This window comes from Gymnoscopelus microlampas (assembly GCF_963454915.1).
Source record: "Gymnoscopelus microlampas genome assembly, chromosome: 24".
NCBI lineage: Eukaryota > Metazoa > Chordata > Actinopteri > Myctophiformes > Myctophidae > Gymnoscopelus > Gymnoscopelus microlampas.
The window spans coordinates 29,341,292-29,365,495 of NC_139961.1; the positions used below are offsets into that span (position 1 = coordinate 29,341,292).

The window sequence follows — 24,204 nt, forward strand, 5'->3', positions numbered from 1 at the left end:
GTAGTGGTTAAACTGTAAATAAGGAATTCATTTACAGTATTTGATCTAAATAAGATCAAATACAATCATATGATTTCCGGGTCAAATGTATCAACAGATTAATCGCTCTGGCTCCATCAACATGGTCGTGGGTCATGTGGTTACCATTGTCCAGGATGTAGCGCACCGTCTCCTTGCTTCCTGTGTCGACGGCGTGGTGCAACAAACTGCGACCCGATTGGTCCAAGGCCGTCAAGTCCGCCCCCTTCAGGTGCAGCTCCCGCAGCTGTTGGTGAGGAGGAAGCACATGTTAACAGGTCACACAATTCAACCAAGTCTAGAAAAGGTTGAGAACCACTGGCCTATATGCATATCAAACAGCCATAGCTGAATGGGTACAGAGGCAGTCTGGGAATCGGAAGGTTGCCGGTCCGAAACCTCAGCTCACCCAGTCTACGTGTCCCTGAGTAAGACACGTACAGCCCATCCACTGGGTTAAGCAGTAAAAAGTAATTTACCCTACCCCCCTGGGAGCAGTAAATACTCCCTTTGCCATAAGGAACTGGAATTGGAGTCAATACTTGCAATGAGAGAGTCTCAGGTCAAGAAGGGTGGCGTGTTCAGCTTTAATTACCTTCCCTGGGGGTCTCCATTCAAAGCAAACTTCAAAATACTACAAAAATAATGATTCTCAAAATGCTTGCACAGGGGTTTGCAGAGTTTTCAGACAAAACTTTGGAACGAAGGAAGTGCTGCAACTATCTATTCTAACAGTAATGTGAACAGATTGTTTTATAATCTACTAAATCAATTAGTCTGATCAGCCACTTAAGTCCTATCCGTGCAATGGTATCACGCAAAAATACGGAAAGCATTTAGATAGTAGATTTATTAGGCAGGGTAAATAGTATTTTTAAAAAAACATATTATTCATTAAATCAATTAGTTCGATTAACTGTTGTAGCCCTGAGGGAAGCATGTGACACGGTCACTGCACAGCAGTGTCTCACCACTCACCAGCTTGTGGTCCTTGCTCTTCACGCACTCCACCAACATCTCTGGAGACACTGAGACAGACAGACAGACAGACAGACAGACAGACAGACAGACAGACAGAAGCAGATACGGAGAACGACAGAACATACCGTTAAATATGTAAAAATCGATATGCAAACGGTTAACGTATCTTTTACAAAACTATTAATAGCCCATGTTTTTCCCTTGAGGGTACAATACATTAGGTTTAGTATCAGACTGGGGCCCGTCTTTTATTAGCCCTTATTAAGACGTAGTTCAATGTTATTGATCTGTGAGGCTTTATTGAGCCTAAAAGGACCATTTACACTAATCACTATAACTATAAAGATATTGTTTTAAAAATCATTCTCAGTCAAGTGGATGGCACAGTTCCACACCACAACTACTGTATAATAAAAAAAGACAATGGTGAACAATATAGTTAAAGTTATCATTATAGTTATAGTGCTTGGTGTGAATACCCTTAATTGATTACATGTTTAGTGGTCTTTGGCAATGTTATATAACACTAATATATATATATATATATATATATATATATATATATATGTATTTTTAACTATACTACTAGTGGTAAACATCAACATGAAATGACACCTCGATTAGCACTTTAGCAGCACAGAAATCAGTTCCCAATCAGTTGAAAACCAGGTGAATAAGGACTTAAATAAATCATATCGGGTGCGACAAAGCGTCGACAGCATGCCGATGCAAAGGTCAGAGTTCACATTCGTTGGCCTCTGACCTGTGAAATCTGCACGTCCCATACGAAGCATCTTTTTGTGCAGAGTCATTGATTCTGACCGTGTCCCTTCACTCGGTTTGTGTTCTTGGGAGGGGGGGGGATTGGTGCAAATATTTGAATATATATATTTTCAAAGCAAACATTTGTAACTCAAATCTTTGCTTCTGAATATTTTGAGATGGGGGTCCGTGGCCAAATACATATTTTGGGGGTCCTTGACATGAAAAAGTTTGAGAACCACTGGTTTACACAGAGAAGGCCTTTTGGGCAGAGGAGCGCTTTGAATATCATGTCCATAGGGCTGGCACACAGCGTGATGCCCGCACTGTTCCAACCTGGCAACCACTGAGGTGCTCACTGCTCACACGTCCTAAGTTATTAGGACAAATAGCTTAGCTCAGTGGTTCTCAAACTTATTTTGTGCCAAGGACCCCCAAATTGACTGATGTATTTGGCCGCAGAACCCCATCTGAAAATGTTTTGTGCCAGGGGACCCCCAGAAGAGAAGATTTATGTTAAACTTATTCAAAAGTTTCAAAAAAATAGCAGATGTACAAGCTCCTGCCACGCTGTGAGCTTGTACATCTGCTAACTTTGAACATTTTTGAAAAATCGTGAAAGTGTGAGAACTACTGATTTAGAAGGCATTTGTAGAATCGGCCTCAGGTCTTCAATTAAAGGTCCTATGACATGGCCCGAAAAAATCATGTGTTATACTGTACGTCACGTGGTCTCTATGAAAACAGTTTGAAAAGTAATGTGTTTATAAACACGATGCGGCAGTCCCACAGTGCGTGTATTATAATCTCCATGACCATTTCAACCCGATCAGAAGGAGCCTCTGTATCCCCTCTGTGTCCCCGCTCTGAGGTGACCTAAACCCGGCCAGAATTCAGGCTCAGCCCCCGCAGACACCCAGTGCGCTGAATGACCATAGCGATTTTTAGAATTTCAATAAATAAGCATAAACAAACTACTTCACGTGAACAATGTTGGTGTAACTAAGAGATTTGGGTGGGGGTATATTTTTTATAGGCACAGATTTACAATAAAATACACTTTCATGTAAACTCTATTTCCTGGTTGAGAGGCAGATACGATTCATGATAACAGTACATTATACACTATAAAATATACCTCAGGCCCGGCGTGATGTCATCAAAACCAAAAAAAACGTTTTTACAGTAGATTTTTTTTGAGGGGGATGTCACGCACCCTTTAAGTGATACATGATGTATTAGAGTATAGGTAAAGCTAACCAGCAGCATATCAAGTTATTAAAATCAACACATTAATATGATAGTGAAATGAATACAAGACATGTACTTGTAGCAGAGTATTTCTACATGGTGGTATTGCTTCTTTTACTTACTGTAGGTAAAGAATCTGTGCACTTTCTCCACCACTGCATTTAACTGCATGCAATGTTGCTAGTGTCCGTATTGTTTAGCATGGAACAATATAAAGACCTTGGTAATTGTTTTCTCCTCTGGAACAACAACAATGCTGCTACCAGCGCTGCTAAGAGACAGTGAAACACATGGCGTCACACAGCACCTTGGTTCAGTGCCATGTGACAAGAACATTTGTGGGCAGAATTCACATCTGACCATCACCTCATCATTGTGGTTCTCACACTTTTCCAGGTCAAGGATAGGGCTGTCAGGAATACAAATTTAAGTTGACGATTAATTGTCACGCTAATAACTGCGATTAACAATTAAATTGTGTTTTTGGCATTGAGTATTGGAGCGTATGAATAAATATTAATACGCATATTTCAGTTATTTGTCATATCTGCCCTGTGCATTATACAAATAAATTACTGACATATGTATATATTTTATACTTTAAAAAAGGTACAAATCGCGGAAATAGCTGATCTACAAGCTTACAAATCACAAAGTAACTCATTGTAAGCTTGTAGGGCTTGTAGATCTGCTATTTCTGCTATATTTTATGATGAAAATGTATTGACAATGGAAACGATAATGACGAAATAATTGCGATTATCTCAAGTAATTGCGATTAGATGATTATGTAATAATTGTGACAGGCCTAGTCAAGGACCCCCAAATAAAACAGTTTGTGCCAGCAGGACCCCTATACAAGATTTGCGTTGCTAAAATGTTTCAAAACATATTCCCAATTTTTCCCCAAAGAAAATAAAAAAAAGGATTTTGACGGTATATTAACTATTTTTCCTGGGGACCCCCTGGAACCCCCTCAAGAACCCCTTTGGGGTCCCCGGACCCCATTTTGAGAACCATTGATTTAGAGAAGACTGATGACACATAACGGAATCGAAGGCAGAGAGGGGGAAGAACATGCAACACAGGTCTGTGGTATCAAACCTCGGTGGAGATATATTGTTTGCTAAGTTTAATTTGCCAGGGGGGGTAGTTGGAAATCCATGCCTTTGCTCTGGTCAATAATTTGTATGTCCGGTGGGATAGGTTTTATCCCGGCTTCTGGTCAGACAGAATTCAATACACACATTTCCTTTTTGAATGCTAACCAATATGTTTGATATTTATGTTTGATTAACCCTGGCAACCCCATTTTTCAAAAATAATTCAACATCCCCCCCGCAGACAGTGTGTGTGCAGTCTGTGCATCGAGCACATACTGTATGGAAGAAGATACACTGCGTAAATTATTACTAGGCCAGCATTGATGATATTCAATTCTAATGTATAATTACTTAAAAAGTATAGACCTATACTGTACACTTGTACACTGTACATGCAGTTAATGCAGGTAAAACAAAAACAGAAAACAATTCATTCATTCAGCCATGAGCTTTCTGAACCAACCTCACAGCATGGTAGATGGGGACATGTGTATCATTGTGTATGAATGTTTTATGTGCACCGGCTGTTTGTGTTTGCCTCGGTGTGTGTAATGTATGTGCGTCTGCCGCACCCTGTCAGATTGTCGGTAGACAGCCGGTACCTGTGTCCCAGTTTTCCAGCTGTCACAAAGCGATCTTATAACCTTGTTTCCTTGGGAGTTTGTATCCTTTTTAAAGTAATTTGTTCCGTTACAGGATTACCTACCTAGAAAGGTAACTTTTAGATTACTTTTGCGTTACCAACAATTGAAACCAATTTGTGAGTTCTTGTACAAGTTTCTATATTTCCCAGAGGGAGAGTAGGCTACTCAATGAGCCTACTATACATTTATCGACTGTATCATTGCATAGGCTATAGTCTGCGGTCCAAAATCTTAACTGAAGTCTAACAGGAATGACACTCGCAAAATCCCCTTTACAGCACTTTACCATTATGTTTGGTAAATCAAAAGTGCAGCCCACCAGAGTGGCCACAAGTGTTGTGGAGCTGTGCTTTGGCTTGGAGATGCTTCTTCTACCTTGCAGCGTGACGTTTCAAGCCTCATGGCTCTTCCTCAGAGCCACTAAGCTCGAAGCGTCAGCGTCACGCTATGAGCTGGTAATAAAGCTTTAAACTTTTGGAGCATGACCCTGTGTGCGGACACTATTTTTCATTTTTGTTAGCTTCTACCCTCCTGCAACTGGCCTTTAAATTCAATCCGGGAATGCATCTGTGTCACTTTAGATGTCTTTGACTATTCAAAAATAGCAGATCTACAAGCTCATAGAAGCTGGCAGATATGCTATTTTTGAAAATAAATCGTGAAAATATGTGCAAATCTTTGAATACATATAGATTTTTAACTCAAATCTTCTGGGGTCCCTGGAACAAATTATTTTGAGATGGGAGGGTCCGGGACCAAATACATATTATTTTGGGGGTCCTTGATATGAAAAAAGTTTGAGAACCACTGATATTATAGCAACATAAGTTTTTTTCAAAAAAGACTGTTAGGATTTAAAAGACATTTGTAGAATCCCCAGAAGCAAAGATTTGAGTTAAAAATATGCTTTAAAAAACATATATATTCAAAAATTTGAAGAAAAAAAATCTAAACAGTATGCGTTCCAAGATTGAATGGGTTAAATATTGGATGTGCGTGTGATTTTCTGCTTGTTTATCCCACTCGAAATACACTCACGGCCCACTGGCTGGGAATTACTGTTCTATATAAAGATGACTTGACTTGTCTAGTAATGGTGTCAGCAGGCTGTCCCGTAATGGACATCTACACCTGTTCCAAACACTCTCAGAATCACTCACTTAGGGTGAGCGTGAGCGGGCGCACTTACGCCCTCAACACTGTAATGTATATTGTCTCTGTCGGGTGGAAACCTCATATACATGTAACCGAAACTGTTACTTTTCAGGATTAAAATTCAAAAGTAGCAAAAGTAGCTTGCAGATCTGTTACTTTTGGTGCTTTTGTGTGCCGCTGTAGTAAGATCAAGTAGGGGCATTCATTTACGAATAAACACAAAAAGTTAAAATATGACGACAAGTGGTTTCTGCCCGACAGCAACAATATAAAGATTTATGGAAACTGACTGGGAAAGGGGAGACTAATTAAATATTTTACAGGGGATTGAAAATGCAAAGTCGTTCTAATTGAGCACAAATGAGTCGTGTCCCATCAGCGACTGTGGGATAATGGAGAATCATAATAGGCTGAGTTTCACATCACTGGCTGTTTGCAGCAGGGACACAGAGTCAAGTCAGTCAGTTACACCAGTGGTCTTTTAGGAAATTATCCTTGGTTTAAAGCGAGGTCTGGGTCCTTCTTGAAGGCGTTCCAAGGGCTCTCCAGCAAAATTTGTAATAGCATCAAAACATATTTAACCACTTTATCCCTATTTTATACTTTGACTATTTGAAAATAGACGATCAATGAGATCACAGAGCTTGTAGATTTGCCATTTTGTGAAAAAACAATCTAAAATGTTGTGATTTGGGGAATTTTAACATCACAAATCTTCTCTTATTGCAGTCCCTGGCACAAAATATTTTCAAATGGATGTCCATGGGCCAAATGTACGGTATGTCAACTTGACAATGACTATGTTTGAGAACCACTGAGCTCATCTACTATTACAGCCCCAAATTACTGCCCTCGAAACGCGGCGCGAAGCAACATCAACTTTTTTTTAAAACTTATTTTCATTTATTTATTCATTCATTCATTTATTTTCCTCTCCTTTCCAATTAGCCCCCACTTTGAAAAGCTCTGAGTCAGAGGATGCCAGACGCTCGCTCCCCTCTGGCCTGACAGAAGTGGATCCAGGCTGTGCTTTGTGGTAAAGCCTGTGGGACCGAGGCTCATGTGGACTGCAAGAGGGGGTTGACAAACGTAAGCGGAACACGTCCACGTTGTCAGGACCGTAAAAATGAAACCTAATACATCATAGGAAAGCAAATAGCCTCTGTCAGCTTCATCATCATAGCTACCATCACCTCTATCCCTGCAACAACAATAAAAAAGGCATTCAGCCAAAAGATGAAACGTGACAAAAATGCAGCGGGGGAAGGAGTACTCAGTAACTTAAGTAAAAGTATCAACATCACAATGTAGAAATACTCTGTTACGGAGCCTACCGTATATCTATAAAAAAATCACTTGAGTAAAAGTACAAAAGTATTGGCATCAAGATATACTTAGATATATAAAATAGATAAAATAATATTTTTAATGTGTGAAAATAGCAGATCTATAATTTCACAACACACTCGCAGATCAGCTATTTTCGAATAGCCTAAGTATAAAATACAATTGTAGTGGAGTAAAAAGTACAATATAGTATTTGCTTCCGAGATGTAATGGAGTATAAGCATAAAGTATTGAAAAATGGAAATACTCAAGTAAAGTAAAAGTACCTGAAGGCTGTACTTAAATTCAGTACTTGAGTAAATGTACTTAGTTACTGTCCACCACCAATGGACGTGACAAACATGATGTCATTATGGTCTGGGTTGCTCTGGTTGAGCTGTGAACATCCCTGAAGACAGACCAGACTATGACATGAATACTTATTAGTTTGACCTCAATACACTCTTTGTGAATCCGTCTGTCTGTTTCTCTTCCAATAGTTGAGGCCTAATCCAATTATGTTAGGCTGTGCATGTGCATGTGTGCGTGTGCATGTGTATGTTTATGCCCATGCACACACGTTAATAGACTGTGAAATCCTCCAAGAGGTTTTATGGCTGCAAGACAAGAGAAAAACAAACATGCACACGCACACACACAAGCGTGCGCACGCACGTACGCACATGCACGCCAAAGGGAAACAACAGCCACAGCTCATTGTGACGTACATATGCATGTACACACATACCGGAAAACACACTCACATGCTTGCATAGAACATGAACATGTTTGCATAGAAAACACAACATAGAAAGACAGACACAAAGTTAATATAGAGAGACAAAAAGAAGAGTAGAGGAAAGGAGAATACAGAAGAGAAGAGAAAAGAGGAGATCTGAGTTGAGGAGAAGCTCCCAGAAGTATTTTGTCAAGAAATACAGTACAGTACAACTTGGACTCCAATCCTTGAGGGGGAATTACAACACACACACACACACACACACACACACACACACACACACACACACACACACACACACACACACACACACACACACACACACACACACACACACACACACACACACACACACACACACACGTCACTTGCTCTGTTGAACTCTACAGTGTGATGAAGTCGACCTGGCTGACCTCCCTCCAGTGCTGTGTGTGAGCGTAGTGTACAGTGTGTCAGAATCCTCCTCCGCAAGGAGAGTGCCAAGTACATGTGTGCGATGAGAGAGAATTTCTCTTTCTTTCTCTCCCTCTAAGTTTCTTTCTCTCCCTCCCTGACAGAAGCCAAGTACTACTTGGCTTCTGTCAAAATCCAAAGTAATAAAAACTAGCAGCAGGTGGCAGAAGAAGTTGGGCTTTGAAATGTAATTAAATCTTTTATATGCGTGTCCAACTTACTGAAACATTTCTGCTTCGATTGGCCAGAGCCGAACTAATTCCCTTTACAAGTGTCTGGGAGTGTTACCTTTCTCTGTCTCTCTGCCCGCTCCGCTGTTCGCCTGGTTCTTTTCCTGCCTGGAGATAGAATCAGAGAGGGAGAGGGAGAGGGAGAGAGAAACGGGGGAAGAATCATGAGACAATAGAAATAGGTGAACAATCGGCAAAAATGGCCAATCAATGCGTTGTGAGTTTGTAGATCGGCTATTTTCATTGATGATATTTGATGTAGAGGAAAAAAACGAATAACCTTGCAATGATCTTTAGTGTTAGATTTCCTATCTCAAGTCTCTGGAAGTAGGATGTGCATATCTCATTAAATTAATGCAACTGCTTCCTCAAAAATCCAAAATGGTATGTTTTAGAAAAGTGGTCTGCAGTAATGTCAGGGATAGAGTGAGTCATAGTCAACAGAATGTAAAGTAAACTGAACTTTCATATTAGAGACAAAGAGGGCAAAAGAGAGAGAAAGACGAAGAGAGCACAGAAATAAAAGTAAAAGTAATTGATACTGAGAGAGAGAGAGTTCTATGTCTGAAGAGGGATTTCCGATGTGATTTGTAGACTTGTAGATTTCCCAGTGCGGTGCAAAGTACAAAACATCCTCGCTCAACCCCAGCCCAACTGTTGACCATTATCTTCTTGCTGTGTGCATCTAAATTTCACTGAAATTGTTCCCGCGTGCAGCGAAAAGCAAAGCACCCATCAATCCTCAACAGTTCCCAGCAATGACGTCAGAGGTAATCAGGCTCCGATCCAATCCGCTCAAGATGGGAGCCGAACCCCCCGGCACTAACTTCTTCCACATTTTCAGATAGTGCAAGGGGAGCGTTAGACCGTTAGTAAGCATTGACCGGAAGATTGGGGAGAGAAAGAATATAATGCAATATAATGCTAAATGCGATGTAATGGTTTAGTCAAGCTCCAGCCATGGCAATAAGACGGGGAGGGTCAAAACTGAAAGAGAAATAAACTCTAATTTGACAGGCATACTGTACAAACTAAAATGTGGTTTTAATGTACTCAAAAAATAATAATGACTTCAGTAAACAAAATACATCTCTCTCATCTCTCTCGCGTGCTCACTTAACATTGTCCATGTCCATTTTCTCAACCGGTCCCAAAGCTCCAGAATCCACCAAAACAAAATAGTAATTAAGAAAACAAATACTCTTTACTTGTCCATGTAGATTAGAAGAAGGGGGAAGAGACACAAAGCAAAGAGTGCCCACATAATAGCAATAACAGAAACAATAAACATAATTGGACTTATGCAACACACAAAAGCAATAAGAGAAAACAGCAAAATAATTGTCCAATTATTATAGTTAGAGTTATCAACGGTCCTGAAAATTAACAACATGAACCACAGCATCCCTATTCTGGGCATGTCATAATAGCAGACCATTTGGTGAAGCATTGTGAGCTTGTACATCGACTATTTTCAGCAAAGAGATTTGGTGTGGACTAGAGGGTAAAAAACGAGGGTGCCAAGTACGGGACCCCAGTCAATGAAGTATAGGGTTTAAAGAGGTTAAAACCCAAACCTCACCGACTCAAGTGAGTTGAAGCTCGAGCCAATAAAATACTGTAGCCCAGTTTTGTACAAATATGTGTACAGGTACATTGATATTTGGAATGTTGCATTATCTGCATAATGTTGCAGTTTAGTGTACTAGAGGTTCAGGCTGCTATACTCACATCTAGAGTTCGGGCTGGTACGCGGCCCCTCAAACCTACGACGCACCGCCGAACCGACTCATGACTACGCGCAGTGGCGTCGTTAGGGGTGGGCTTCGGTGGCTATAGCCATAAATGTTTTGTCCAAAGCCACCAATAAAAAAAAAATTAAAATTAAAAAATTAAAAGTTTTTTTTTTTTTTTTGAATTATATATCTATCACCCTAACCTAACCCTACCCCTAACCCTAAAACCGAAATAAAGTAACGAAAAACGGGGGAAAAAGCACCCTAATCCGCGAAATCCGCGAAAAAAATCGCGCGCGCGCGGGAGGAGGGGCACATGCACGCGCGCTGCGCGCGCGTGCATGTGCCCGTTGCCTGCGGGGCTAAGCCCCCGACCTAGTAGAGACCTAGCGACGCGTCTGACTACGCGGTTTGTTTGGGATTTCTTTTGTCTGATGGGTCTGATGTCATGGGCTGTGACAGAGTGACATCAGACACAAACAAAAGCCTTATTGGGGTGTAGCTGTACTGGGGACTCTACATATGGTTACGTCTGAGTCACAGTGAACTCTATATGGTTATGTCTGAGTCATAGTGACGGTAACCTTGCATAGCCAGACAACTATTCTACACTCTCCGAATGCTATATAGAGTCTGGAACTACACATCCCGAAAGCTGAGAAAGGAAAGTCATCTGTTCGTCATTTGCGTTCACGTTCATTTTCTTTTTGAACTTCAATTTCTGACAAGCAGCAAGCTATATAGGCTTAGATTATTTTTAGCGGCGCTAGCCGCTCTATACCTTTAGGTATAGAGCGGATATTAGCCCTCTATACCTGGCTTTTGCGTCAACGTTCTGATTGGTCAGGCCCATCAACGTTCTGATTGGTCAGGCTCGCCAAGGTTCTGATTGGTCAGGTCCGTCAACGTTCTGATTGGTCAGGCTCGCCAAGGTTCTGATTGGTCAGGTCCGTCAACGTTCTGATTGGTCAGGCTCGCCAAGGTTCTGATTGGTCAGGTCCGTCAACGTTCTGATTGGTCAGGCTCGCCAAGGTTCTGATTGGTCAGGTCCGTCAACGTTCTGATTGGTCAGGTCCGTCAACGTTCTGATTGGTCACTATTCATGACATCACTATGTTACTATTCATGACATCACTATGATGTCATGAATATAGAATTAGATGTCTATATAAACAATGACTAAATAAACAATGAGTACTATTTAGTTCCACTGGAAGCCTTGAAATAAATTTACAGAGATTTAATATTGTTTCTCTAGTAGAAACACATATCTATGACAAAATATATCAAAGGCGCCGCTACCTTCACACAGGTGTGATTTTTACTTATATTAGGACATATTTGCGCAACTGTAAAGACAAAACGGAAGCGGGGAGGAGGCGCCACATCCGCTTTACCTCAGAGCTTCCGTGCTGACGGAAGCATTTTAAAATTGTGAGAGGCAACAGTCTGGCCCGAAAGACTATAGTAATGGGCAGCAATATAGGATATTATATCATTTACCCAAATCCAGATGCGGATTCATCACCTTAATAGTGCCCTCAGTAAAAAGAGAAAATCCACTCATCACGCCATAATTTCCCTATCCGACGGGCTGAAACTGACAACTCTAATTGTGCTAATGTACACCCTAAACTTATGTGACACTGTTAGCAGCAACATGCAATGAAGTATTGGCCCCGAGCCAGCAGAATGTCTCTTTTTAGCTCGAGATCTGCTAGATGTTTGCACGATTTAGTCACAGTTACCAGTTTTCAGTTTCTATGCTCCATGTAGCAGAGGATTAGTTCTGAAGTGTTGGACCAGCCAGAAACGATTTCAAAATGTTGCAGAGACTTTTGACAGGAATTGTCACCGGTTAAAATCCCCAGACCTGCTGATGGAAATATAGCATCTAAAATCACTTTGAGATGCTATAGGACACACATCTGCCCTATATTCGTAAAGCTCTGAGATTTAAATAGAGTTTGTACATTTGCTAATAACATAAGGGGAAATTATTTTTTGTCCTGGCTGTTTTTGATTGGTCGTTCTTCTTAATGGGCAAATTTATTAATTTGGAAAAATCAAACCAGAAACAGTTGTCGTATTTGAATTAAGGCCTCTCTGCTAAATAGATAAATTGTTTCATGTTAATTGCATTTGGATGACGTGGCGCACACACAATGCAGTGATTGCCAAATGGAACGTGTCTGCCCTGCTGCTTGCAAACCAAACTAATTTCACACAGTAGCTTTCCTTTGGCTTGTGTTTTAGCCACATGAACCCTAGTGCCCCTATTCTGGGGTGAACATTGAGCCAAAATAGCAGATCTACAAGCTCAGATCGCTATTTTCGGCTAAGATATTTGGTGTATAGGGGAAAGGGGGGGGGATGGGGAGAATAGACCTCAGGTCAAATAAGTATATTGTTGTTGTCGGGCAGAAACCTCCTATCTCCATATTGTAACGTTTCGTGTTTTTTCGTAAATTAACACCCTACTTGATCATACTAAAGCGTCACACAAAAGTATAGCAGATCTACAAGCTCTAAACGCGGCGGGAACCGCCGCGTTTTGAGCTTGTCGAACAGCTACTTTTGCCTTTTTTTTTTTTTGAAACCTGAAAAGTAACCGTTTCCACCCGACAGAGACGATATGGTCCAGCGAGCATAACGGCCCTTCAGACCACCATGCTGCAGCTAGAGTAACCGATTCCTATATACTTTAGCACAAACTGTTGGGACTAATTGGTGGGCGAAGAATATTATGAATTCAACAGACTAATGGCTGCTGGTGTGCATGTGATGTCAGGAAAGCACACCAGGAAGAAGATCATCACGCACGCACACACACAGAGTCTGTACTTTGTTCTTCATGTCTCACACACACACACACACACACACACACACACACACACACACACACACACACTCTTTGAGAGCCATCCAGTATGACCACAGACTTCCACTGATGTTGTCCAATGGGTACAGTATCTCCGCAGGGGCTTCATTAAGGCTTGTGGAGGATCTCAGAGCAAAATGGCTAAGTAGAACCACATTCAACAGTACTTTGGAACTCCGTGAAGCCATTGAAGGAAACGGAAAAACTTGTGTGGATGGGAGTTTTGTTTTTTAAATCTAAGGAGATGAATAACTGGCCACGTCTGCTTCTGCATACGTGACTCTACTACAGCAGTGGTTCTCAAACTTTTCTGGATCAGGGCCCACTTGAAAATCCTGAAAGTGTTCACGGCCCACCCATCTGACCACTGGCGAGTACATTATGAGATTAACCTCTGGCGGTGGAAGTGTTAAAGGTCTCAACTATGCACACCTCTGTGTTGTCTTGTTGTGTCTTTATGTTATGCTACCACTGTGAAGCCAATGACACATTTCCACACAACGTTCAACACATCTCATCTTTTTTTTGTGTGTGTGATTTAACTTGTGAATGTACATGTAATGATTAAGTACAGCAGAGATACACAATATCCATCAAAATTAGGGATTCATTTTGTGTATACTGGAGCTATGGAGCAGAATGAATTGCCATCAAAATTATAATTAAAAACTATTAAAATATCTAAATCTATTGACCTTCATGGGCAGAATTAAACAGATTGCCGGAGAACATCCCTCATGTATCTCATCTGTTCCTTGGAGCAGGATCACTGCTGCTATTAAATGATGCATTTATGAAGAACAGGATTTATATACCTCATGAGTATTAATAGCAATCTGGTGTATTTTTTGTATTGCTTGTGCACCGGTGTTTGCCGTTATCCTTGACTGGGGTTTGTTCTGGGGCTTTGTTTTCTCATGTACAACAAAGTATATAAGGCTTAAGTGGTTAATAAATGAATCATCGGTGGGATTGCACAACAACGGTTTCATTCAACTAGTAAAACTGATTTAGAGCAGAACTGTGCTGTTCTATTATGTTTATATACCCCCCCCCCCCCCCAACCCCTTTGAAAATGCAAACAAAAGCCTAAAGTTACCAAAAAAGAAAATGGGTGGTTCTAAAGAAACTGTATTTTTATGCAAATGTATACTTTCAGAAGCTCAATAAAAACATTGGGTCGGGAAAAAAAGAGTATGCAAACATAAGGAGACAACATGACCAATCCCTGAGCCCCAGCAGATACATAATGCCCTGTCAGATGAACACCCCGTGCTAGCTAGGTCATACTGATGCAAACCCATGCAAGCTAAGTGCGCAGTGCAATACATCAGCATTGTTTTTGACGAGGATGACAATGATGATTAATTATTCTGTTTTTTCCCACCCCCTGTCCAAGCCAAATCAAACAAAAAGCGGAACCCTTTGAACGCTACAAGCACGCACGCGCGCACACAGATTTTTGGCTACAAAATGGGGGGGGGGGGGTGATAAAAAAAAAAAAAAAAACTGCAATCAGAACGTGAAGTCAATAATCCTAGTTTACTGCTATTATGCAAGTTCTGAGTGTACATTTCAACAAAGAATCAGAGAAGAAAAAGTCCTTTTGCACATCTACGGAGACGGACAGGTGCGTCGGAGTAAGGAACAACGCTGAACAAAGAATCAGACACTTCATTTTGGGATGTTTTGGGAAACTAGTTCTCTTGGAACCGGCAAGAACCAATACTGTCATTTCAGCTTTGTTCACGAACCAATTTCCAGCCCTAAAGTTCAGGTCTCATGTGGAATCATTCACGTCCCCTTCTTTCTCACTCTCTCTATCGCTATCTCTCTGTGCTGGCAGCTTAAATGTTCCCACAATAGTGTCCCTTGATCGTCCCTTTACAAGAGAGACACTTCACATTTCATCAGAACACTGTGAAACCTCATCTCCAAAACCACATGATGACTGATTGCTACGTGAAAGAAATGTTAAATAATGAATTTAGACAGAAAGGTTAGAAAGGAGCTGGAGTGCACAAGTGGGTGCATGTATAACATACCGCTTGTGAAAAATAGGTTTTGACAGATAGAGAGTGTGTGGGAGACAGAGAAATAAAAGATGTCAGAGGCAAATGTATTGCGCGACACTGTTATCTGGGTGTTGCTGACCCTTGATTTATACTAGGTTGCGCACCGGTGTCGCCCACAGAAAATAGCAGATCTACAAGCTCACAACGCGTCGCAGTGTGAGTGTGAGTGTGAGTGTGAGTGTGAGTGTATGTGTGTGTGTGTGTGTGTGTGTGTGTGTACTGACCTCACTGTCGGTTTGAAATCAGCAGCAGTGGTGTTAGAGCGATGAACACACCCCGCCCTTCATCACACACAAACAAAAATAAACACAAAAAAACAAGAGTAAGCAAGAGGAGTGATGAAGAGGCATGATGAACATGAAAAGCTAAAAACCAACAACAAACCAACAAAGTAAATGGAGAGAAAGTGATGGAGAGACAGAATTGATTCACCAAGCAGTCAGAAACATAACTTATAATTTCAAAACATGGAACAAGCATTCCACACGACTGTTAACTAAAACCAAAAGAGCACATTACACCAATTGTAGCCTCCTTGCAATGGTTATGTTCGTTTTAGAATTTATTGTTTATTGATTACTTTAACCCATTAAAACCGGCATCTGTGTAACCACTTTAACCTTATACTTTGGCTATTCAAAAATAACAGATCTACAAGCTCGCATTTTTGCAAAATCTTTGATTATATATATTTTTTAAAACGAACATTTTAACTCATATCTTTGCTTCTGAGGATTCAACAAATGTGTTTTTTTATTATATATATTTTCTTTTACCTTAGCATCCCTATTTTGAGGAGAACTTTAGCCAAAAATAGCCGATCTACAAGCTCACAACGCCTCGCAGCGCGAGCCGTTGAAGATCGTTGTAGATCGGCTATTTTTGGCAAAGAGGTTTGGTGTGGAGGGAAAAGGGAGCAGACCAAGTAAAAAAAAAAGAAGTTCATCTGAAACACAATTTTATACAATATAGAGGGGGTCCCTCCCTGCTTCATCTCTCTCTCAGCTAGGGGGTCCAAAACGTTGAAGACCCCATGTCTAAGTTGTAGACAAAAGGCAATCGGACCTTTGCCACCAGGTCGCCAAGAATTTGTAATGACTTGCCTGTTTTTTTTGTACCTCTTTTATTAAGTTTCTTGCACATTTGTATCCTTTTATGCCTGATTATGTTTTCATGCTTATTATGTTTCTCGCACACTTGTATCCTTCAATGCCGATTTTATTGTTTCTCGCACAGCTTTTGTGAAGTTGTACAGTAAATAGCACATGTAGAATGTTTACATGATACTTCATTACCCCGATCATTATATTACTATACCATTTACTATTTAATTTGATTAATTTGCTGTCAATCACTTAATCAATACTTTGATTAACTGGTTCATGCCTATAGTCAAGAGACGGCAATCACTCAACAAGTTACGCAATTCCCTACTGGCTGCACAGTAACAGTAACTCTCTCCCTCATATCATCCATTCACTCTGCTGAAACTGCAGTGTTTGGGGGTCTCCATTCTATTTTTAGCGGTCTGCTCTGAAGAAATCACTTTGCCAATAAATCTTTCTCTTTGTGTGACAGCATTTGCACTGTGTTTTATTTTTAGCTGTTCGAGGACCAGTGCAGGCAGGTGAACCATAGAGGTATAATATAACTAGAGGGCGGATTGCCCCGCCCCCAGCTATCATTTCAATGAATGTGCTCAGTGGCGTTTTGAAGCACCCGGAAGTAACCATTATTGGTTCCATATTGGTTCCTGAGCATGCGCACTAGTGTCCTTTTTGCGTTCTACGGCAGCCCGTGTGTCAAGAAATGAACGCGAGATATTCATTAAATACACTCGAGATGCATATTTATATGTAAATGCATATGTATAATATGTTTACATATTTATATATATAAATATCTCTCAGTATGTTTTGCGCATGCATGTATTTCTCCCCGCCTGCAGTTCCAGCTTTGGCCACTGGGGTTCAATGTTTCTCAGCAACTCTGGGGGCTTGAGGTGAACATACGCGTCCAGCAGCCATATATTCATCTAAGTGTTTGTACTTGGAAGCAGGGGGTAATAACATTAAAGGACCACTTCACCCATTTTCAACCGTATCTTTGTATAATTGGTTCTCACTGGTACTCTCACACAGTTTTTGTGCAGTTGTAAATAGCACATGTAGATTACATGATACTTCATTACACTGATCATTCTATTACTATTCCATTTACTATTCCATTTGATTCGTTTGCTGTCAATCACTTAATCAATAATTTGATTAACTGGTTCATGCCTATAATCAAGAGACGACAATCACTCAACAAGTTACGCAATTCCCTACAGGCTGCACAGTTCTCTCACTCACTCAATCACTCTCACTCTCGCTCTCTGAAACTGCAGTGTTTGGGGTTCTCCATTCTATTTTTAGCGGTATGCTCCGAAGAAATCACTTTGCCAATAAATCTGTCTCTTTGAGTGACAGCATGTGCACTGAGTTTTATTTTTAGCTTTTCGAGGACCAGTGCAGGCAGGTGAATATACTGTACATATACCGCAGCCATATTGGATCTTTGTGTGGAATGTTGGTGTGTTTTTTATTGGATCTTTGTGTGGAATGTTGGTGTGTTTTTTATTGGATCTTTGTGTGGAATGTTGGTGTGTTTTTTTATTGGATCTTTGTGTGGAATGCTGGTGTGTTTTCCTCATCTAAGTGTATGTACTTGGAAGCAGGAGGTAATAACATTAAAGGACCACTTCACCCATTTTCAACCTTATCTTTGTAATAATGTACTCATTGTAAGATATTGCACCATTTCTGTCTACTCGCTCTGTGTCTCAGAGGTGGGCTGTGGACAGTTCAGAAACCTGCCAACCAATGACATCATTGGTGGGGATTCCAAGCAATAGAAACTACAGTCTTTCTCTTCCTGGAAAGTTAGCATGCTGAAATAGAAAATATTGTTCTTGCAAAAAAAATATATATATAAAAAAAACTTGAAATCTGAAATAGCCAAACCTGCCTACCGATGATGTCACTGGTAGGCAGTTTTCGGAACTGTGTGAGAGTGTGTGTGTGTGTGTGTGTGTGTGTGTGTGTGTGTGTGTGTGTGTGTGTGTGTGTGTGTGTGTGTGTGTGTGTGTGTGTGTGTGTGTGTGTGTGTACTAACCTGATAAGTTTGCGGGGGGCCTGGGTTGTATTGTGAGACAGCGCATCAGCCACCGAACTGTCACTGCTCACCCTCTGTCTGTGGGGAGCGCTGTTGAACACAAACAATAATAATTATTTGAAAACCAGCCATATGACAACCGGTTCTTTAGAGGTTCAATATTGGTGGAAAAATTACACTACTGTATATAAAATATATATATAAAAATGACAATGAACTTGAAGCTGATGGACAAAATGAATGAGGAAACAATGCAGAACGCCAAACTAAGTTCTCAGAGGCACCAAACAGATCGGATCCTGCCCACCCGAAACCGCTGAAAGAGAACATATTTTTTCGGTTGTTCTAGTGGATTATGCAGCTACCGTAAAAACCTTATCCTGACAAGAAGTTTAAGGCGGCGGCTTTATTAAGAGTGAAGGAAATTGGAGGTTCTGGTGTTGCGCGCCGAAAATAGCCGATCTACAAGCTCGAATCACAGCGCGACGCACGATTTCATTGGCAGTTCACTCGCTCGCTGGCAGGAACCGGTGTAAGGATTGACACGCGCACACACACGCACGCACTCGCTCTCTCTCTCTCACACACACACACACACTCAAGGTGGGTGAGAGATTAGCATACTAAACACCTGTGTATACAGTATATACTGTATCTGTATACACTGTTGTTGACTGAAGGATTTAACTACATTCTACGCCGTTTGAAGTCAGTCAGGATAGGAGCAGCTGAAAGGTAGTGTAGTGTATATGTCTAAAATCCACAACAAAAGCAATAAAGTGAATACCGGCACAGAAGGCTAAATTGTGACCAGTGTGCAGAGCCGAGCTGATCTGAGACCTGCTATGCAAAAAAATAAATAAAAGCCTGCATGCTTTCGACAATTTGCGTTTCTTTCAGAAAAACGCTCCTCTGTTGCTGAGCCCTCGCTTAACATAGCAAGGCCTTTCGGAGATGAACATCGTGTTTGCCAATGAGCTCTGCCAAGACAGAGAGAGAGCGGGGGAGAGGGAGATATATATATAGCATAGAGTGAAAGATGTATTCCCTAAGGCACTAGTTTATGGGGTGCGGAGATCAGGCACAAGGGTCCTGGTTTATCTATCTACTTTCCCATATATATACAGAGGAATAGCACACGTATGCAAACACACACCCTTATTTCCTACTGTATGTAAAGGCAGGCAGACATAGGCAAAAAAGCAGCTCGAGGAACTCAGAGACCTTGTGTCGTCTCATTAATGAGCTGCTGGATGAACAATACAACACACATGTCTGTGGTGTGTGTGTGTGTGTGTGTGTGTGTGTGTGTGTGTGTGAGTGAGTGAGTGTGTATAACGTGTGTGCACATGTACTGTATGCCTATATGAGTGTGCAAGTGTGTGCGTTCATGTGTGCGGGAGAAAGCAGAGGATTGGCGAGTATGTGCGTGTAAAAGTGTGTGTGTGTGTGTGTGTGTGTGTGTGTGTGTGTGTGTGTGTACAAAGTCTCATAACAGCTCACAGCAAAGAGCAAGGTCTCTTCCGCTGGGAACTATAGAATTGATGTTTTTTTTCTCCTGTATCAATAGTCCAGTACCGTTAACACGGACACCATTAAATCAGTAAAGTATACCAGCACACAAACACCACACAACACCAGTGCCAGTACAGTAATACTATTAACCATTTCAAGCACTGTAGTCTTAGAGAACTGGACTCGAGTTACAACTGTACTTTGTACTCTCTCCGCATACACCAAATATCTTCGGCAAAAGATTGCTGATCAACAAGTTCACAATGGGTCGCATTGCGATGCATTGCGAGCACATTATCATATGAATATATCGTCTGTCAGGTGGAAAACCTCATGCTAAATTCATTTGTATCCTGTTTACTGTATGTCCAAAACGGTAACTTTTCAGGATTCTAATTAAAAAATAGCAAAAGTAGCAGATCTACAAGCTCAAAACGTGTCGCGTCGCACCGCGTTTCGAGCTTGTATATCTGCTACTTTTTGATGCTTTTGTGTGACAATGCAGTATGATCATGTAGGGCAGTGGTTCCCAACCAGTGGTCCGGGGACCACCAGTGGTCGTTGAGGGGGTTCCAGGTGGTCCCCAGCTAAATGATGGAGCGTTGGAAACCAAATAGACCCTTAGATCTTTAACTCTTGAGAGTGTAAAATGAAGCCAGGGTCCATTTGGTTTTGTATTTCGCTCTCAAGAGTTAAATCACTGTTAAACATCTGCATTACTTAATGAAAGAATTGTTATTTTGATCAACCTTTGCCTGTTACATCTCCTATGGTGCCACAGCAATACAGCATGGAATACAGTACAGCAAGTTTTGGGGCTGAGAGGCTAAATCTCATCAAATGGTGGTCCGTGGCTCAAATGCCGAATAAATAATGGACCAAAGGGTTGAAAACCACTGATGTAGGGCGTTGATTTACCCAAAAAAATTTTAACGTTATACACTACTGTACACAAGCTGCACACTACCCAAGAGAATGTGTACTCATTTTCCACACATCTGTCATGATGAAAACCAACAGTCTAAAGAGATTTTGCCTCTTTTTTTATCATTTGAATACATACGTTTTCTGTAAGTATCCCATACTGTAGGCTTATGAAGACAGACCAAAGTGGCTCAGGAAACCGCTTGGAAACCGGAAGGTTCCCGGTTCAATCCTTGGCTTCTCCTGGCTTTTAATCCATTAAGACCGGGAACGCATCCGTGTCATTTTAAGATTTCTTTGGCTATTCATATTGAAAATATTGAATATTGAGATTTTGTAGATCTGCTATTTTTGAAAAATCTTGACAATTTGTGCAAATCTTTTAAGTGAACATTTTTAACTCCGATATTTGCTTCTGGGGGTCCCTGGAACAAAATATTTTGAAATTAGGGGTCCTTGACATGGAAAAAGTTGGAGCACCACTGATATAGCAACTAAACAAAAATATATTTGGCCACGGGGCCCCATCTCAAAATATTTAGTTCCAGGGACCACCAGAAACAAATATTTGAGTTAAAATGTTTGCTTAAAAATAATATAATATATTCAAATATTTGCACAAAAAAATATATATATATATACTGTATATATGAATATATATTCAAAGATTCAAAGATTCAAGATTTTTCTAAAATAGCAGATCTACAAGCTCATAGCGCTGCACTTGGTGCTTGTATATCTGCTATTTTTGAATAACCAAAGACATCTAAAATGTCAGATGCGTTCCCGGATTGAATGGGTTAAACAAGATTAATTTCATACTTTGTCGTGCGGCGGAATATAAATTACGCTTTAGTGTTGAAGCCCATTCCCTGGACTCGGTTCAATAGTTTGCTCCATTGCTCTGAATAGTTAGGATGGGTTCATGGGTTGTTGTTATTGATTCATTATAGACATAAAATAAGTCTTCCCATGGTCAATACTGTACACTTCATGTACTTTTACTTTCTGCGCTATCCATAAGATTAAAACCCTCCTTGGGGTGGATAGTGTAGATACCGCATACAGTAGCCAGCTTACATAAATCTTATATAAAGTCACTCCTCAGGGATACAAATCTGAATCTGATTACTGACCAAGTATGTTCACATGGGAGAAATCTGACTCGCATAGAAGAAGAAAGAAAAATCCATGTGATGTTTTTCTTTAGTATAAAATAAATAGGTAAAAATAACATGTAAGATTAACACTGAGCGGAACTGTACATGGAACTGAACGATGTATGTTAATGAGTTCCTCTCTCATATGAGTGAATCCTACTGGGATCATCAACAGACATTAAATAAATAAACAAAAAGATAAATAAGGGGGTGGAAAAAATACTAGATAAATATTGGATTTGTATTATATTATGCAATGAATATGTTTAGTATTTACTGAGCCTGTGGCAAATTTAAAATAAAAACAAGAACAAGTATTTCAATGAGGGAAGCACAATTCTCTTTAGACCGGCAATCTTCATTGGGACAGGTTTTTCGATCGGTTCCATCATCTCTCATCATCATCTGCCCACTCGCTGCACTTAACAGCGCACAAACATACAAGTACCACCAGTCAGTGCATGCTTAATCCATTAAGGCCGGGAACGCATCTGTGTCATTTTAAGATTTCTTTGGCTATTCAAAAATAGCAGATATACAAGCTCATGAGCTTGTGGATCTGCTATTTTTGAAAAATCTTGAAAGTTTGTGCAAATCTTTGAATATGTATTTTTTTTTAAGTTTTACATTTGTAAAATATTTTGTTCCAGGGAGCGAAGTAAGATTTGAGTTACAAATGTTCGCTTTAAAAATATATATACATATTCAAAGATTCAAGATTTTTCAAAAATAGCAGATCTACAAGCTCATAGCGTGGCACAGAGTGCTTGTATATCTGCTATTTTTTGAATAGCCAAATGAAAACATGACACCGATGTGCTCCCAGTCTTAATGGGTTAAGTATATATATACAGTATATGCATACACACATGCCCAAGCAAACCACACACACACACACACACACACACACACACACACACACACACACACACACACACACACACACACACACACACACACACACACACACACACACACACACACACACATTGATTTCAGAAATCATTGTTAGGAGAAGTAAGTGTGATTATTTGCCCACACACTCTTTCATATTGAATGATTATGATAATTAACTACTGTATGCATGTATAATATGTTTATTATATATATATATATATATATATATATATATATATAATATTCTGGTTAGACCAAGGGCTGGGCAGTGTGCAGTACTATTATTTATGTGTCCAGAACACAATCCTCCGACACTTTATTTTATACATATTGTCGCTGTCGGGTGGAAACCTTGTATGTCCAAAACAGTTACTTTTCAGGAAATGGGGGGGGAAAAAAAGTCAAATATTTATAAAACCCACAGACAGGCAACCACTTCCACTGAAAGTGAAATATGGAGGTACAAGGTTTGTGCACCAACAGCAACGATATGAGACCCTGTGCCAAAACAGTTAGATTGATTTAGTGGTTAGTTGAGTCCTGCAGTGTGATTCCCCTAACACTCTATATACTGTACTTAGTAAAATAGCTAATAGTTAGTTGACCGGGGTCAGATCTGTACTTGGTCCACTTGGTCACACTCTTGTTTTGCTCTCTAAACCAAATCTCTTTGGCGAAAATAGCCGATCTACAAGCACACAACGCATCACAGTGCGATGGGGTGTGATCTTGAAGATCTGCTATTTGTTCGATTAATAGGTCTGCTATTTGTTCTATTGTATGTTCCTCCTACAATAGGGATGCTAGAGTTTAAGTGGCTAAAACTGGATTTCTAGATGTGAGCAGGATGTTAGTTGGTATGTCACTCCTCCATGAGGAAACTAGGCTTCTTGATCTACTAACATTGCAGATGAGCTGATGCAAAGGGTGCATTGCAATGGGGGCATGCCATAGCATGGGTCCCATAGGCTTTAATAGATGATCTAATAGTTGTAAATAAAATTAATTAATCATGTGGATCTATGGATGCACATGGGAACGGTATGGCTCCAATTTGGATCTTGGACTTGATGTTGCCACCCTGTGATATCACTCATCTATAACATCATTGGTGTATGACATAAAGGGCTGTCACGATTACAAAATTAAGTTGACGATTAATTGTCACTAAAATAATTGCGATTAACGATGTAATTGT

At 40.4% G+C, this 24,204-nt stretch overlaps 2 protein-coding genes across 5 annotated transcripts in view; one reads left to right on the plus strand and one right to left on the minus strand.

Moving 5' to 3' along the window:
- Window positions 1-24,204, plus strand: part of LOC311040720 (ankyrin repeat domain-containing protein 10-like) — a 454,992-nt gene that overhangs the window by 367,357 nt on the left and 63,431 nt on the right. The window lies entirely within an intron of this gene.
- LOC311040716 (diacylglycerol kinase zeta-like) overlaps window positions 1-24,204 on the minus strand; it is a 168,239-nt gene that overhangs the window by 13,927 nt on the left and 130,108 nt on the right. For all 4 annotated transcript variants that reach the window (XM_084051063.1, XM_084051062.1, XM_084051061.1 and 1 more), the window contains 5 exons: window positions 18,511-18,600; window positions 15,579-15,635; window positions 8,721-8,770; window positions 997-1,046; window positions 145-265 (listed from right to left, as the gene is read on the minus strand). In XM_084051063.1, coding sequence (XP_083907189.1) covers window positions 145-265; window positions 997-1,046; window positions 8,721-8,770; window positions 15,579-15,635; window positions 18,511-18,600 — 368 coding nt within the window. The remainder of the gene's footprint in view (window positions 1-144; window positions 266-996; window positions 1,047-8,720; window positions 8,771-15,578; window positions 15,636-18,510; window positions 18,601-24,204) is intronic.